Below are 19,173 nucleotides of genomic sequence, written 5' to 3' on the forward strand. Positions count from 1 at the left end.
CGCGGTAACGATACTTCACAGGACCGCCCCCAATTAAAGTTACACATGTTGCTATGTAAGCAAAGCGCGTAACTAAGGAAGGCACACTCCTTACATATCCTATGTAAGGCAGACAAAGCGGGCGCTCCTTCACATTAAGCTGCGCTGCTTTAGCAGCACAGCTTGATGAATCAAGCCCCAAGACTTGGAGCATAAGATCAAAAGTAGATACGTAGGTTGACCAGAAAACAGATGTCTTCGCTTTTTATTTACTTCCTGTTTAAATATGAATTTTTTGTTAATGACAAACACAGTTTTCCAGCAGAGGCCAATGTTGCATACATCTATTATGTCAAATATATGTATTGTGTTTTTTATCTGCAGCTGAAACTCTCAAAAGAAATGTGCGATGACAAGGAAAAGTACTCAAGCAAATTAGACGCTTGTTGTGAAAAGCCTCTGGTTGAGCAATCGGCCTGCATTTATGCACTGCCACAAGATGACCCACCAGCTGACCTGCATGACATGAGTAAATTTACACATGATGAAGATGTGTGTGAGGACTTCGAAAAAGAAAAAGATGGATTCTTGGCTAAGTTAGTATACTCTTTAAATATTATATTGCAGACATATTTTAAAACTAATATTGTAAGAGACAAACATGCTTAAATCCAGTCTTCTTTCAGCAATCTAAATGTACCCTTTATTAGCTTAGTAATGCACACGCTCACATGTTACTTTTAATATGTGAAACCAGTCTTCAAATACAGTCTACTTCAAATAAAACAAAACAATAAAAAATGCAGAGTTCATGCTGACTAGTTTAGCAGCGCCCTGCAACTCTTACTGTCCGTCCACCACTGCTTTACATGTAACCTTCTTGCTGCTGCCGAGCAACTCCCTCCTTGGCTTGGACTGCTGCTCCACTTCATATCAATATGCAAAGCTCTGTGCCTAACACATGCTTAGCGATGTTGCCAACATAGAATTGTCTGTTTGCGAACGGCGAACGCGAACTTCCGCAAATGTTCGCGAACAGGCGAATCTGGTGAACCGCCAAAGACTTTAATGGGCATGTGAATTTTAAAACCTACAGACTGTTTCTGGCCACAAAAGTGATGAAAAAGTTGTGTCAAGGGGACTAACACCTCGACAGGGGCATGCCAGAGGAGGATCCATGCCAAAGTCTCACCCAAAATTATGGAGTTGACACAAAGTCGGGTTTTAATCCCTAAAGAGTAGGAATCAAATTATGCACAGCTCTGGGTGTCAGTCTGCTGTGGAGTGTCACACACAGAGAAATGCAATAGTACTATCAGAATACAGTCAAATAATAATGCACAGGAGTGGTTCTATGCCTGTAACTTAATGAGGCAACAGCAGTAGTGTGCACACAGCTCTGGGTGTCAGTGGGCTGTGAAGTGTCACATACAAAAAAAACAAAAAACACAGGAGACCAATGTGCTAGCCCTCAATAGGGCTGTTTGAAGTGCTTTCACAGCAAGTGAGGAACAAGAACACAGCCCTAGCTAATGCTTTCCCTACCTATCTGCAGCAAGTCTGTCCCTGCTCTGACTTACAGTCAGCAACCAGCAGACAATTAATCCAATATGGCCACCACAACTGCTTTTTGATAGGGGGGTGGCAGATCCAGGAAGGGGTGCTAGCTGAATAGCTGCCATGTGTCTGCTGCGAGGTAAGGGGTCAAAATTTAGTTCAATGATGATGTATAGAGGGCGAATCGAACACACCAAATGTTTGCTATTCGCTACGAATGTGAACAGCTGATGTTCGCAGAAATCTGCTCGCCGGCGAACTGTTCGGGCCATCTCTACACATACTCTTACTTCTGTGCGCCTACATATCGGAGAGGGATTTTGTAATATACTCTATGGGATACAATAAACCTTTGCATACTGCCGGGATCTGTGTTCTTCAACCTACATGCAGTTTTCCTTAATCCCTGTTCTTGAGCCTATCAGCTGGTATGGCAAGGTGCAATCCACCCAGTTTGTATTGCTGCGTGATGCTATAATTGCATTGTCAGCCAATCTCCTTTTGACACCTATTGTTGCTCAGCTTTATATTTCCAAAATTCTCTGCTCTCCCCTAAACTTATGCTGGGTACACATGTTGCGATTTCCCGCTCGATCCGCGGGATCGATTCTATCGATTCGATTATTTCCAACATGTTCGATCGGGTTTCGATGGATTTTGCATATTAAGTATGCAAAATCGACGGCTGTATCCATCGAAACCCGATCAAACATGTTAGAAATAATCGAATCGATCCAATCGATCACGTGGATCGAGCGGGAAATCGCAAAATGTGTACCCAGCATAACACTAGGCTGTGCTGTCCTAGCTAAGCACTTTTTAATGCTGACACAGTTAAAATTAGGCAGCACTAGCATTTGACAAACATCTCAGAAATGTTAAAGCAGAATAGTTAAAAACAGGGTCCTTTAAATTCCATTGTTATCTTTGATCATTCAAATAAGAAAATTATGCCTGCCACTCCTTTGTGGCACAAATGTTGTAGGTAATCTGCCCTAATAAATGAAGCTGAACGTAAAAGTGATTGAGAGTTCAAGGCCTAATGGAAGCGAATCTTTGACTGACATTTTTCACCCACTGAATTGCATTAATATTGCCACCGTTTGGTTGGTGATGGCAGCAGGCCTGATTTGTTGAAAGTTTTCTATTTTTTTTTATTATTCTGCTTAGCATGTGGTGCAAAGGTGATCACTGGGTGGGAAGCAATTAAACCTTGCCTGTCCAGCGAATCTGCCATGATATGCAAGGAACTGTGGACTTTCATAGCACATCATACTGAAATCAATAGCAAATGCTACACAATTTTTGTATTTATCATTGAACATCTCACTGTATCCCTGACCCTGACAGACCACTCACAGCATTTAGTTGTTTGCTATAGTCCTGCAGTGGAATGTACTATGTACAACACTGGTTTGTACATAGTATGTAAACATGAGAAGTCTGTAAAAGTAATGCAAAAGAAGGCTAAAAAACTTTCCAGGTTGGGGAAGTATTTTTTTTCCTCTGAAGTGGGCAGAGAGTCAGGATAACGCAATCCATTACCACACAGAGATGTGAACAGGCAGGCCCATAGAATTGTATGGGCATTGGGCAGTGAGTGCAGTGGGAAAGCAACCCTAGCTGACTGATCCTCAGTAGATAAGCCTACATTACTCTTCCTCTCAGAGATACAATTCAAGTATACCTTTGTTTCTGTAGATTTGTCCATGAGTTTGCAAGACAACATCAATCATCTTCTGTTCAGTCTGTGCTGCGAGTTGCTAAAGGATATGAAGCGCTGCTCACAAAGTGCTGTGGTCATGATAACGCTGCTCAGTGTATCAAGGAAGGGGTAAGTTTACACATTATTAATGAAACAATCCATCCAATGAGTTCTCTTGTACTGATTCCTTTTATTGTTCCTTAAGCCAAAACTGTTTGAAGCTGCACTCAAGAAAAATAAAGAAGTAAGTGACCAGAACTGCGGAGCCCTCGCCCAACTCAAGGAATATGGATATAGCATTGTGTAAGTTAAAATCTTTAAAATTTGTATATGGGCAATTTAAAATATAATTTCACCCCCACACCCCTTTTCCACACAATAGTGCACATTTTATAAAATTAATAATGCCCAAACAAAACTGTGATATTTTCCAAAAGAGTGATCAGGTGGTCTTTTCCAGTCTTAAAGTGACACTGAAGCGAAAAAAAAAAATCATAATATGAATTGTATGTGTAGTACGGATAATTCATAGAACATTAGTAGCAAAGAAAAGAGTCTCATCATTTTTATTTTGTTATATAGCTTTTTTTTTATAGCATTGCATATGCATTGCATTCTCTGATATCTGCAGTTTGCAAACTACACTCTGCATTTTAAACTATGAAACAGAGCAGAGCTAATGACCCTTTGAACTTTCCTGCAGTAAAATCTTATCCGAAGTTCTTTCACTGTTTCTTTGATGTGTAAGAAAATAGCACTGCTCTCTAACTAAATTAGTCGGAGAGCTCAGAGAAGCTCTTTTGCATAGAAACTCTTAACTCTTCCTTCACTGGAAACAATATGAGACTCATATCTTTGATACTAATTTTCTATTTCTTAATTGTACTACACATACAATACATTATATCATAAGTGTATTTTCACTTTAGATTCCCTTTAACCTCTTGAGGACCATGGTGTTAAACCCCCCTAGTGACCAGGCTAATTTCAGTTTAATTGGCCACTGCAGCTTTAAGGCCAAGCTGCAGGGCCATACAACTCTGCACACAAGTGATCCCCACCCCCTTTTCTCCCCACCAACAGAGCTCTCTGTTGGTGGGGTCTGATCGCTCCCCCCATGTTTTTTTTTTTTTTAAATAAACATTATTGTTTTTTTTTTTTTTTTTTAAACTGTTTATTTAAATGCTATCCCTCCCTCCCTTCCTCCAGCCAGCCAATTATGGCGATCGGCCATCATAGGCTTCTGCCTATGAGAGCCGATCGCTCTCCTGTCCCCCAGAGGGACAGCCGTGTCACACAGCTGTCCCCAGTACAGCGCTGCTGCTGATCGCAGCACTGTACATGTAAATACACGGCGGTTTCGCCGTGTAAAAGTCTTCCGAGCGGCGATCGCCGCTCAGACACTGAAGGCTCCGCTCCGCCCACCAAGCAGGAGATGCGCGCGATCTCCTGCAAACTGCTGCCCCAGGACTTTACGCCAATCGGCGTTAGCTGGTCCTGGGGCTGCCGCCGCGGCCACGCCCATTGGCGTGACGCGGTCGGCAATCGGTTAATTGCTACGAGGGTAGTGTCCTTATTGTTTTCCATTGCAAAATGCAAGACCTCTGTAGCTCTCCACTTGATTTCTCCAGTGCAGTTATAATGTGCCTATATTTGTTCTGTAAGGTCCCTCTATCGAAAACGTAACCTCTTGCAGACCTTTTGGCTCTGACCCCCTAAAGTGATCCTTAAGTCTATAAAAAAAAATGAGATTTACTCACCTGGGGCTTCCCTCAGCCCTCTGCAGCCGATTGGTGCCCTTGCAGCCCCGCTCAGATGCTCCTGCACCCGCCGGCGAACACTTCCGGTTTGGCCGTCACCGGCCGACAGGCATGGGAATGCGAGTGATTCTCCGCGTTCCCAGCCATAATATCGCCCCTATGCTGCTATTATGGCTGGGAACGCGGAGAATAACTCGCGTTCCCATGCCTGTCGGCCGGTGACGGCCAAACCGGAAGGGAAGCCCCAGGTTGAGTAAATCTAATTTTTTTTGATAGACTTAAGGATCACTTTAAGGAACAAAGCTTTTTTATATTTTAAACTTCCTGATCACTGTGATTGGATCACAGTGATCAGGGGGTTAGGATCCAATGAAATTGGCTCCTTACAGATGTATGGAGCTCAGCTGTCTTTAGATGGCAGGGAAGCCCAAACGCATCTTGTGCTCAGGATGGGCGGTGTTAACCACTTCACCACTGAGGGGTTTTACCCCCTGAGCACCAGAGCAATTTTCACCTTTCAGCGCTCCTTCCATTCATTCGTCTATAACTTTATCATTACTTATCGCAATGAAATGAACTATATCTTGTTTTTTCCGCCACCAATTAGGCTTTCTTTAGGTGGGACATTATGCCAAGAATTATTTTTTTCTAAATGTGTTTTAATGGGAAAATAGGAAAAATGTGGGGAAAAAAATAATTATTTTTCAGTTTTCGGCCATTATAGTTTTTAAATAATGCATGCTACTGTAATTAAAACCCATGAAACGTATTTGCCCTTTTGTCCCGGTTATAAAACCATTTAAATTATGTCCCTATCACAATGTTTGGCGCCAATATTTTATTTGGAAATAAAGGTGCATTTTTTTCATTTTTGCGTCCATCCCTAATTACAAGCCCATAGTTTATAAAGTAACAGTGTTATACCCTCTTGACATAAATATTTCAAAAGTTCAGTCCCTAAGGTAACTATTTATGTATTTTTTTTAATTGTAAATTTTTTTATTTTTTTTTAATTACAAAAAAAAAAAAAATGGGGAGTGTGGGAGGTAATGAGTTAATTTTATGTGTAAAAGTCATTTATTTGTATGTGAAAAATGTGTAGGGTGTAGTTTACTATTTGGCCACAAGATGGCCACAGTAACTTTTTGTTTTAATGCGACCTCCAAGCTTCCTTCCGGAAGCTTGGAGGAAGTATAAGGAGGCTGGACACGTGAGTTTTTTCTCACAATGATCGCGCTGCCCATAGGAGAGCAGCTGATCATTGCGGGGCTTAGATCAACGAACGGGAATGGATTTTCCCATTCATTGATCTCTGGGCGAGCGGGCGGCGGCGTGTTTACTAGCGGCGGGCGGCGTGTTTACGAGCGGGAGCGCGGGCAGCGTCGGGAACGCGGAAAGTACGTGTTTCTCCGTCCCTGGTTGTTAAAGGATGGAAAAAGGGGCGGAGAAATACGTACGCGCGGGGGTAAGGTGGTTAAAACTACACTGCATCAGGCATATTACGGCTGTTCCCGAACCACTTAAAGTGGAACTGTAGTTAAACTAAGTCCGTGTTTGCCCTGTGTAAAATCTTTCCTTACCCCGATTTACATTCTGAAATGTATCACAGGTGGCAACATATTTAGTCTTGTCATGTGTATTGCTGCAAAATGTTTGTATACTCAGTGTTCTGAAGCCAGTACAAATAATACCTGGACTCCCAGAATGCTTGGTGCAGGAAGGGAGGCATTCCTCATAGCAGCGATATATAGCTATAGTATGTGTTTCTGATGGTCAAATCAGAATAATTAATGTAAAAGTGAATATTCTGAATAATTTACTATACTTATAATTTACAATTCTACTTTTTGTCACTATGGTGCCTGTTTCATTTATCCTATGTTTCCAAAATCCTAATAAAAAGTCAAAGAAACAAAACCACTTAATAACAAATAACTAGCATGATGCAAAGAAATGTGACTGTACAAGAACACATATAAAATACACAATCATGCACACCAAAATGGTGATATTAAAATGTTATCTGTAGTATCAATAAGCCTAAAATGTTGGTCTAAACAAGAATCCCTTTTAGTAATTTTAGACACTGTGGCCCATATGGAATTAACTTTTTCACCTGAGTTATCTCCTAGAAGATAATTTTCATATTCTCTTTAAACTCAATTTAAAGCATTTTACAATTTATAGTTTACAGGACTTTCAATGAAAATCATAAAAGAAAAAGTTATTTAACCACTTGACTGTCCTTAGTACAGCGCTGCCATGGATCGCAGCTCTGTACAAGCTAATTAGACTGCGGTTTCGCCGTCTAACAGTCTCCTAGCGGCGATCGCCGCTGGGAGGTTGAAGGCAGAGCAGAGCTCCGCCTACCAATCGGAGATGCGTGATCTCCTGCAAAACAGGCCCCAAGGACCTTACGCCAATTGGCGTTAGGCAGTCCTGGTGCTGCCGCGGCAGCCGTGCCCATCGGCGTGACGCGGTCGGCAACCAGTTAACACTGCTGTGCTCCTGGTAGACAGCCTGCATCCTCCCTTTCACTTTCCATAGCTTTATTATGTTGTTGCAGGCTCCGGAGCAGACCCCGACCCTCCCCAGGGTCACCCTATCTGATATAGATAAGGATTGCCGCTTTAAATTTAGAGCCCACACGTCTACGAGAGCGCTGGGAGCAATGACACGGGGAAGACAAGGCTCTAGACCTGCACAGCCGCACTAGGATTGCCACTGCGCAGTTCGCATAGCCGCTAGTGGTGGCTGGATAGTGTAATGGTTAAGGGCTCTGCCTCTGACACAGGAGACCAGGGTTTGAATCTTGGCTCTGCCTGTTCAGTAAGCCAGCACCTATTCAGTAAGGAGACCTTGGGTAAGTCTCACTAACACTGCTACTGCCTATAGAACACATCCTAGTGGCTGCAGCTCTGGTGCTTTGAGTCCGCCAGGAGAAAAGCGCAATATAAATGTTCTGTGTTTGTGTGTTTGCTGTGGAGCCTGCAACAACACAATAAATGTTGAAAAGTGAAAGGGATGGTGCGGGCTGTCTACAAGGAGGACTGCAGTGTTAAAGAGGTACCTAACTTTTTTATGATTCGCATCATAAGTCCTTTAAGCATTTTACAAATAATATAAGTTCCCAAAAGATGGTGAAAAAGTATTTTCTTGCTTGCTGGTGGTTTAAAAAGCATTTTATGACAAGGTGTGAAAATATCACCTGGAAGAAAACGTAGGAGAGAAAGTGAATTGCAAATGGGCCTGTATCTTGGAGAATCCTAGATCAGGTGATATTGCAGTCCTGGCCATCCGTTGGCTGTTTATCCTCATATTTATCTAACCTATAGCATATTTGAGTTTAAGCTCAACTTAGAACTTCTTCTTGCTTTACACTTTTATTTCTGCTTCATTTATGCCCAATCATGTCATTGTTTTGGATAGCGTATTTTATAATGAATACGTTTTCTGTATCATTTTAACACTAGTTACACTTGGCAGACTGGCAGCATTGCACTTTTTGAAATCTGTATTTTGGCATCACTCAGTTCATAGACTCCTTACTGGTATACAGGGTACTTTTGCAATATTAACATTGAGGTGTTCCTGTATTTTATGTTTGTAGTTACTTGTATGCTTGAAATTCTGTTTTTTTCCCTCCTTTTTTTTAATGTCATGTTTCTCTTTTTTCGTTTTGTTAGGTTGCTTGATCGATATGTTAAAAAAATGCCCGAGGTATCTGATGATACAATGATTTATATGACAGACTCGATGGCCAAAATTGGAACCAAGTGTTGTGCCCTACCTGAGGACAAGAGGCAACCCTGTGCTGAAGACAAAGTAGGCTATCTTATTTGTATTCTATTTTATGTCTTAACTGCAGCCAGCTTATTTCTACATATGTGAATGTGAAATTACATAACTTGAGATGGCAAATAGAAGACTTGTATGCACATTAGTAATGTGCCACATTCATCAATTTCTTATCCAAACATTAGGACATAATACCTTGATCTGGATTGTGGCCTGCTCTGATGTCTTACATAAAATTCCTTCATGATCTTTAATAAAACATCCAAGCTTGAAATAAGATGACTAGTGACTGTTACTTTAATCTAAGTTTGGATGTTCTGTTGAAGGTAATTAACTAATTCTCAGGTCCACAGTCACACAATGATTGTGATCTGAGTAGCCTATGCATCATACTTACCGCCTAAACATATTTTGTTTACAAAGATTATTTTAATTAGAATCAGATGAGGTATAGTACAAGTACATATGGTTAGTTATATCTTATCTACTGCCATAAGCCACTTTAAAAGGAAACTGAAAAGAGAGATTGACATATTTATTTCCATTTAAAGAATGCAAATTGCCTGGCTGCTCTGCTGATCCTCTGCCCCCAACACTTTTAGCTGTAGACCCTTGACAAGCATGCAGATCAGCTGATTCTGACTGAATTAGCCACATGCTGGTTTCAGGTGTGTATTCAGACACTTATTATGCCACAGATCAGCAGAACTGGTATTTTATAATAGGAAATCAATAAGGCAGCCTCCATATGCCTCTCACTACATGTTCCTTTTAAGGTTATATCTTGTATTGAACTGATGTGGAGACCATTACATGCTTCCAACTATCTTGCACCTTATTATGTAATCTGCTAAGTGAAAGGATGTTACAGCTCTAAAAGTTTTCTGCTATTTATAGTCAGATTGCAAACTGTCACATACATCATAGGAATACATTGACTGACATATAGCAAATCATACAAAATTATTCAGGATATCCATTTTTGCCTTAGTTTCAGTGGCGTAAAAGCTTCTTACATCTTCATATAACAGGATATTAGTATGTAGCCCCAACCCCCAGGGATGGTCTGCCGTGTCATTGAAGTCGTTTGCCCTCAATCAGAGAATCCACTGATTTTTTTCTGCTCAACAGACAGAGGTGGAAATAACAGTCAGTAGTTATACACCTTGCCAGCACTAAAGATGCCAGCACCTGTGAAAAATGTAGGTATGCAAATTGAATGAGGTTAGATTTTACACTGGGCAAACACTGACTAAATCATTGCAAAATAATATTGTAAAACATAAGCTATCAATTCAGTTAATTACAGCAAAGTGTACCCTAGCAAATGAACATGAAAACTCAGGTGATCGAACCAGTGAAAGAAGCATATTTTCATGAATGGTTAGCAGGGACCATTAGATATTCCAGTTTGTCTGCCTTTATAATCTTTCTAAAGTTTCTTATGTTTTATTTTGACTCCCACAGCTAGATATCCTCCTGGGGAAGATGTGTAAAAAGGAAAAGGATCACTTCATAAATAATGGTGTACGACACTGTTGCCAAGACTCATATGCTAATAGAAGACCTTGCTTCACTGAGCTTGGTTCAAGCACTACATACAAGCCTCCACCATTTACCAAGGACTCATTCCATGTTGATCCAGAAATCTGTGATGGTACTCAAGAGAAGCAAGAGCACATGAAAAAGAAGTAGGTTTCAAGAACTATATATAATATACATATATACTAGTATGTTTGAAGTGTACATATAACAAGTATATTATCACGTACACATACGGTATAAATATCTCTCGACCACTTGCTACTTTAAGAAGTTATTCTAGAATTTATTTATATTGATATTCTTCAGTACTCTAGTTTACTCATATGCTAGCCATAAATAAAGCAATGAGTACTGCAGTGTTTTATAACAGCATTTACTGCAGTAGCTCATTAGCGATCTCTATGCTACTACTGCTGTGCGTGTCAGTGTGCCAGAAGATTAGGTTTTTAGAAATCTGTGCAGAACTGTCTCAGACATCTTATAAAATCACCAAATAGTGCAGTTTCCTTCTTAAACTGTTCTAAAATGGGAGGGTTTTTCAGACAGTGCAGTATGTGAGGAAAATTGCTGTTGCTGACGTAACCAATGCAACTGCTGTATCGATACACGCTCTGAGGGGGGCATTTATCAAGAGTGTTTGAGACAAAATATTGGTAGGTTTTTAGAAATCCATGCAGAACTGTCTCAGACATCTTACAAAATCCCCAGATAGTGCAGCTTCCTCTTAAACTGTTGTAAAATAGGAGGAGTTAGGAAGGTTTCTCAGACAGTGCAGTGTGTGAGGGAAATTGCTGTTGCTGAGATAACAATACACCTGCTGTATCGATAAGGGCAGTGAGGAATTCAGTGGTGGTGGTGTGTGTGGGGGGGAGGGAGGGAGCCCTTCACAAACCATGCCTAGCCTGCACTTTTGCACAATCTGTAGAAGTGCTATTAAAGGACTTACGAGGCGAAAATGTCTCAAAAAGTTAAATACCTGCATGTAATATCAATGCACGGAGGGCGCCGTCCGTGCCCTCCGTGCCGTTCCGCCGGGTCCCCGCAGCTCAATGTGCCCCCCGGCCGGTCCCGACCCCCCAGCTCTCCTTCTTCCACAAAGATGGCCGCCGGAGCTGGCCGTGGCTGCGCAGTCCGCATATGCGCGAGTGCGGCTGCACAGCTCTAGGGCCTCCCCCCCGATCCACGCTACAGGCCGTTTCCTGTTGCGTGGATCGGGGGGAGGCCCTAGAGCTGCGCAGCCGCACTCGCGCATATGCGGACTGCGCAGCGCGGCCAGCTCCGGCTGCCATCTTTGTGGAGGAAGGAGAGCCCGACCCGGGCTGGGGGGTCAGGACTGGCCGGGGGGCACATTGAGCTGCGGGGACCCGGCGGAACGGCACGGAGGGCGCGGACGGCGCCCTCCGTGCATTGATATTACATGCAGGTATTTAACTTTTTGTGACTTTTTCGCCTAGTAAGTCCTTTAAGCACGTCTTCATTTGCAGCAGTTTAGGGATGGGTTTGTACTTTTCTTAACTGTAGTGCAGTTCTAGAAATTCACGCTCAACTGCTGCTATTAAGTAAGATTTAAGAATTTTCTTATCATGCAGAACAGTTCCCCCTGCTGGTTAGAACTGATTAAGAAGAAAAAACTGTTGGTAATGCTTTGATAAATCTGGCCCACTGAGGTTTAAAGATAATCGGGGCAGGCACAAAAGCAGGAATCAGAGTGGGATTGAAGGAAAACAATCCATGAGAATGTCACAAATACATGTCTTCTTCAGAAAGCTCGCAGCAGGTCACAGCAATAGATGAAAAGATAAAGTAAAGTTGCCTTATATGCTTTTAGCATGCAATTTTAAAACCTTCTAATAAAAGGGGTTTCTTTACATTTTGTGTTCCCTTTCTTAATATATTACAGTAGAATAACCTGGTATTTTTCACTACAGATTGATGATTACTCTTTTGAAACATGATCTAGAGCTTAAGAAAGAGCAACTGGACTCAATTATTACATCCTTCAAGCAAATGTTAGGAAAATGCTGTGCAGCAGCTGACCACAAGGCTTGCTTTGATGCTGAGGTAATTCATGTGACTGATGTACTGCCCAATACTCTGCTTATCCATGAATACCTATGATCATATCATCACCCTTTTAAATAATGGTTCTCGTATCTGGAGGAAGAAACCCCTCTGAATACAGAATCAAAAACAAACAAAATACAAATTGATGGTTTCATGGCTTAGTAGTCTTATGCATAAAACATAACTTTTTAATGGTAATGCCAATAAATAGTCATACAAGTGATATAGCATAAAAAAGTTCTTAATACACGCTGGTCATAATTGGTCATCATTTCAATAGCCTAGCTCACGTTTCCCAACCAATGACCAGGTTGCTTCTTCAGAGTCAGAGGTGTTATTCTGAGTTCATGGTTCGTGAATACAGGACGGTTTATAAAGGCATAAAATAAAGGGCCTGTTTCCACTGCATGCAGTGCGATGCCGCTACCGGCCGCATCGCTCCACGACAGAACTAAAAACCATTGCTTGCCAATGGAATAGTTTCCATTGTGTGATCGTTATGCAGTGCAGAGTGATACAAGAATCTGCAGCATGCTGCAGATTCGCGCAAGTCCGCACCCGCGTCTCGTCTCCTCCCATGGGTAGTCGCATCTCCCGAATGGGAGAATAAGTGATGCGTAGCCGCATCGCATCCCATCTGTCAGTGGAAACGGCCCACAGGGCACATATATACAGCCACATTCAGGTATGTATCGCATGTTTTATTGTCCTGTCAGCCCAATACACAGCCAATAATAATTGCATCCAATCATCAATCTTTGCAGAACAGCATATCGTAGAAGACTGAGGTCCAGGGATTGCATTTGTCCACTGGAGTGTAATCATTTCAGATGCAGCCAGGAAGAGCACAGCAGTACATCTGCAAAGCACTAATGATTCAAAAGGGATTGGCAGGCTGCCTCCAGATCCAGATGCCACCTTCTCTGAACCACCTCCCAGCTCAGATTACCAAAAAGGGGAGCCAAAACTACTGCCTTGCCTAGGACCCCATTTCATCTTTACCCACCACTGTAATATTGTTTTTTTCTGAGCATTCATTCACCTGCTTTTACCATTTATATCTTAAAGCAACATTTTTTCTCTTTATTTCCTATTGTGCGATGCTGATATACATTTACTGCTTGCAATTAGCTCCTTTGGTTGCTCCTAACTTGATAGTGGATCTAGCCAATACTCAATAACGTGCAGTGCATATGAAAATGTGTCAGCTTAATCACAAAACGTAGATGTGGTAACTGAGTTTATAAGCAACATAACTGGATATTTCTATCAGTAAAAGCTGCATGGTGAAATGATCAGAGGTTCCAGTTGTACCGACATCTGTAATCTTACAAGCAATTATAACTGGATATTTCTGTCAGTAAAGCTGCATGGTGAAATGATCAGAGGTTCCAGTTGTACCGGCATCTGTAATCTTACAAGCAATCATAACTGGATATTTCTGTCAGTAAAGCTGCATGGTGAAATGATCAGAGGTTCCAGTTGTACCGGCATCTGTAATCTTACAAGCAATCATAACTGGATATTTCTGTCAGTAAAGCTGCATGGTGAAATGATCAGAGGTTCCAGTTGTACCGGCATCTGTAATCTTACAAGCAATCATAGCTGGATATTTCTGTCAGTAAAGCTGCATGGTGAAATGATCAGAGGTTCCAGTTGTACCGGCATCTGTAATCTTACAAGCAATCATAGCTGGATATTTCTGTCAGTAAAGCTGCATGGTGAAATGATCAGAGGTTCCAGTTGTACCGGCATCTGTAATCTTACAAGCAATCATAGCTGGATATTTCTGTCAGTAAAGCTGCATGGTGAAGTGATCAGAGGTTCCAGTTGTACCGGCATCTGTAATCTTACGAGCAATCAGCCTGTGAAAGTAAAAAAAAAAAATTGTAATGACAGTGGGGTGAAACATACATCTGCACTTTACTTCCCACACTTTCCCATGCAGTTTTCTATTGTGCTTCTATTTTTTTCATTCATGGCAAGAAACAAAGGTCCAAGTTCAATCAAAACATTAAGCCGAGATTTAGAAAAGCTTATACACAGTGTACCAAATTCAATTCATTTTTTCTCCTACGTTTTCTCCTAGGGGATATTTTCACATGATAAATAAAATGCCTTTTAAGCCACCAGCAAGCAAGAAAGTACTCAGAATAAGTTTGCCAGAACTGTTTCACCTACTTTTTGGTCCTTTTCGATTGCAGAGTGCAAAAGTTATTTTAAACAGGAGATGAAAAAATGATCTCCTAGGAGAAAACTCAGGCGAAAAAGTGAAATGGATTGTGCCCAGTGTGTGTCCAGTAGATTTCCATGAATTGTGACTTTAGCAGTAGCTATGTTTTAATTTTGTTCCATGCTTTACTTTAGGAGCCAGGGCTTGAGGGAAAAATTCGAGGAGCCATTGATCATGATCATCACTAATATGGAACAGGTAAAACACATAGTACTGTAATCAATATGAATCTTGAGACCTTTTTTTTGCATTTAGTGCGCTAATCTACAACTGCAGTGTATTATTATACTTTCAACCTCTAATATTATTTATTTTTACAGTACCAGCCTCTTGTGCAGTACTACTAACTGCCCTTCAGAGGAGCTAAACCCTACCATAGGCATAGTGTAATTATATTCTGTAGCTATTTAATGCCTGGTACACACCATGCAATTTCTCATCAGATAGATGGGTCGATAGATAATTTCTGACAGATCAGATCAGCTTTCCGATCGTTTTTCTGATCAATTTTCTTATCACTTCTATGCAAATTGATCAGAAAAACGAATGGAAAACAGATCGGACCTGTCGGAAATGATCTATTCGACCCATCTATCTGATGGGAAATTGCATGGTGTGTACCAGGCTTTAGGGAAGGGGGGCAAATTAACTTATCTGAATGTTTTTGAGATGGGGGAAGAGATTACAAATACCAGGAGGGAAACCACACATGCATGTAGAATACACAGTTCAATTGCTTACAGTGTCCTGGCCCGGGGACCCCTGCATTGCTAGGTGACAGTGCCATTGACTACACTACTAGGCCTGTTCTGTCAGTTCATCAAGAAACCTAGAACCAGCAGTCAGGAGGAGCACCACCAAAGGATAATAGCGTTGTGCCACGATCCCTACCCCTGTGTCCCCAGCCAGGGGTAGACACCAGTACAACACCAAAGATTGATCTGCACCACTCAAAGTTTAGTAAGTATAAGCTCGTACATTGCATGTGCAGCAACGCCATACCAATATTGCTATAGCTTTGCTGCACATGCAATAATAGATCTTATACTTACTTCACTTGGAGTGGTGCCGATCCATCTTTGACGTTGTACTAGTTCATCTAGAAAAGTAACACTGAAGGTCACCATATAAATGGAACAGTGCAATAGTATAGTTGAGAAATGTCCATAACCCCCAATCACAGATGGAATGCACATCATCGCTTAACAGTGTATATTCACAGCAACAAACATGGCTGCCGTACAGTTTTACTTTACAACATAAGTGTTTGACTTTGTTAGTCTTTCTACGTTGTGATATGCTGGACTGCTTTTGTTCTTTACATTTGTTTTGCATTACAGCTACATCCCATAAGGAATGTTTTTCCCATTTGACAAAGAGAAGCAACACCCCATGATTGACAAAAATGCTTAAATTTAGCTGCAACCATTTACTAGTTGTTCATTCTTAGATCATCACACACATGTATGGACACAAACATTTCTGTATGGAGTCCCTTAGAATTTCATAATGCTTGAGAGCTGCAACCAGTAAGGGCGTGCTTAGTAGGCCACCCTGCTGTGTTATGGAGTCTTGACCAAGGGCTCCTTACTGGATAGGCACTAGCTTCAGCCAGGATTTGAACTATGTTCAGAGGCAGCGCCCTTAAAGGAAACCTGAAACCAGTCTGATTTTAAGATTTATACTTACCTGGGGCTCCCTCAGCCCTATGAGGACTGTGGGCTCCATGGCCATCCTCCCTGACCGCTCCGTTCTCCCGTTCTGAGCTCTGTTAACTTGGTCAGTCGTGGCCACTCATACTGTTCTGTGCACGCTTGGCCCATATTGTACTAGATCAGGGCAAGTTCCAAATGTACAAAGGTCCTACAGGCTACAGTGCTGACACAAACTTACTCAGGGAGGTTCTGGTCAAACAGTTTGAAAATAAACTAAAACTACACATTAAACATGTACAATCAGTATACCATATATAGAGTTATCCTTACCTCCATCTCATAGAGGCGATGGAAAATAAATGTGGCTTGGTGGGTGGTCAGAAAATGAAATTACATGTATGTTCTCTAGGGGACATGGTGCCTCAGTGTTCATTGTTTTTGTGCACAGAGGCACTTATCTCTTCATTTCAATCAAATCTTTTGGGCACAGACAAGGTGTTTTAGTGGACATCAAGCAGCACACTTAAGGGGCCCATACACTTAACGATTTTCCCGCCGATATACAGCAGATTCGATCACTGTGATCGAATCTGCTGTGAAATCGTTGCGCAAACGCTGACCGAACAATCGTTTTTTATCCAAAATCGATCGTTCCCATCGATCCGTCCGTGCGGAAGATTTCGCACGATCGCCGGCGGGTCAGAAGTGCGTCGATAGCGGCGTTCGAATGTCCGACGACCGATGCTAGCGGCAATACATTACCTGATCCGGCCGGCGCGTATCCCCGCTGTCACCGCTGCTCCTTCTCCGCTGGGCTCCGGCAGGCTTCAATTCTTACTGTCCGGACAGGAAGTTTAAACAGTAGAGCGCCCTCTACTGTTTAAACTTCCCCGGACAGAAAGTTCAGTGAAGCTGCAGCCCTGGAGCCCAGAGCGGAGAAGAAGACAGCGGAGACCGGGGGACTCTCGCCGGCCAGATCAGGTAATGTATAGCTGGCGGGGGGCGGCGGCAGCTTCACAGATGGTCACAGATGGTGAATCGATTTTACTGGAGTTCCTCTTTAAGTGTGTATTCACAGAAGCTATGAGAACAGTGGAGCTTGCCATGGCAAGATTGGTCTACCCAGCGCCGGATTTACCAAAAGGCACTGTAGGCACGTGCCTACAGGCGCCTGATGATGGAGGGGTGGCTCATTCCCCTCCTCAAGCACCTCCCACCCGCCTTATCTATGCAGAGTACCAAGTGGAGTGTACTGTAAAAGGTTACTCACCCAGGTCTCGGCATTCCACTGACCAGATCTCCTTTCAGTCGGGTGCACCTTTAGCTACCTAATACTTGGAGGCACCTCTAGCTACTTAATACTGAGGGTACCTCTGGCTACCTAATACTAAGGGGCACCTGTAGCTACCTATGATGGGCAAGGGAAGTAAGGGAGAAGTGACAGCTGGGCCAGTACACTTGTGGTGTGGTTTGGCGTGGGTTTGTAGGTTCATGGAGGGCGAAGTCTAAGGTGCTAGGACATCTGTGCCTATAGGCTCCAGTGATGTTAATCCGGGCCTGGGTCTACCGCTTTGTATTCTTTCAGATGCATGGTGACTTTCTTCTATGGTACAATATTGGTGTTTCAGAAATTGTTGTGAACACTGACAATTTGAAAAGTTGTCAACAACCTTAAATAAAAAATATATAGTAATTGCAATAAAGTACACCTGCCACTAGTTTAACCTTGTTAAACTATTAGCAATGTGTTAATTTAACAAAAACATAATAGCTTAGTGGGACATGAAAACTTTCCATCTTTTTACAGGACATGTTTATTTATGGTCAGGTGTCAAAATCTCTGTATAACAAGCTTTATCTTCTTGAACAGGCTGCAAGCTTCCCAAGCTTATTGAGCAAGACTTCTGTAAGCCAGCAACATAAACAAAGTGAAAATTCCGAAGATTCATGTAATAACACTGTCATAATTTTACTATAAACAATAAAGTTTGACAACTATAACCTTTTATTGTCTTGAGTATTTTGTTTTGCTCTAAATAAAACAAAATAAATCAACACATTGCAAAGTGAGACGTTAAAAAATAGAAGAGAGTTCAAGAAATGATTGATATTTGCATGCATTTTTTTTGATCCACAATCAGCCTGTATGTCATCATCTTTACTACTGGCAGAGTAGAAAAAAATAGATATCACCAACTCCCTGTTTTTAACCTCCTTGGTGGTAATCCCGAGCTAGGGTCGGAGTGGAAAACCACAGCTCAGAGTGTTAATCCCAAGTTCCCAACCTGTGCTCGGGGTAGCCGCAGGAGGCTGTATGCATAGCAATGCGCGCAGTGGGCGTTTTAACATACCTCCCAGGGGATCCCGACGTCGACCGCCATTCTTCTTCCACTCCTCTGAGACTCTGCTTCCCCCTGGTGAAATCGCTGGCTGTCGTCATGATGACAGCCAGCAATCTCACTTTAGGGTTGCAGCGCCACCCAGAGGATAGAGGGAAAACTGCAGCGCTGGACCCAGGAAGGTGAGTTATTGCTGGAACTGCTGCAGATCTCTCTGGAAGCATGATTTTTTTCCAGGTTTTAGGGTCTGAAAGGGTGCAAAGAAATTACACCGCTTTTAGACCCTAAAATCCAGAAAATATCATAACACCAAGGGGGTTAAAGAGACACTAAAGCGAAAAAAAATGTATGATACAAGGATTTGTATGTGTAGTACATCTAAGAAATAAAACATTAGGAACAGAGACTAAGTCTACTGTTTATTGTCTAATATTGTTTCCAGTACAGGAAGAGTTAAGAAACTCCAGTTTAGTTTACATCTATGCAAAAGAGCCATTGAGCTCCACGACTTGTCGCAGAGACCTCTGTCTTCTGAAGC

General features: G+C 42.0%; 1 protein-coding gene across 1 annotated transcript in view; it reads left to right on the forward strand.

The window, feature by feature from the left end:
- Window positions 1-18,297, forward strand: part of LOC137504874 (albumin-like) — a 40,637-nt gene extending 22,340 nt beyond the window's left edge. The window contains exons 8-15 of the mRNA XM_068233471.1: window positions 364-575; window positions 3,238-3,370; window positions 3,447-3,544; window positions 8,688-8,826; window positions 10,267-10,490; window positions 12,273-12,405; window positions 14,776-14,839; window positions 18,167-18,297. Of these exons, the coding sequence (XP_068089572.1) occupies window positions 364-575; window positions 3,238-3,370; window positions 3,447-3,544; window positions 8,688-8,826; window positions 10,267-10,490; window positions 12,273-12,405; window positions 14,776-14,829 (993 nt within the window). The 3' untranslated portion in view covers window positions 14,830-14,839; window positions 18,167-18,297. The remainder of the gene's footprint in view (window positions 1-363; window positions 576-3,237; window positions 3,371-3,446; window positions 3,545-8,687; window positions 8,827-10,266; window positions 10,491-12,272; window positions 12,406-14,775; window positions 14,840-18,166) is intronic.
- Window positions 18,298-19,173: the final 876 nt, after the last annotated feature.

Source organism: Hyperolius riggenbachi, chromosome 1, assembly GCF_040937935.1.
Source record: "Hyperolius riggenbachi isolate aHypRig1 chromosome 1, aHypRig1.pri, whole genome shotgun sequence".
Lineage (NCBI taxonomy): Eukaryota > Metazoa > Chordata > Amphibia > Anura > Hyperoliidae > Hyperolius > Hyperolius riggenbachi.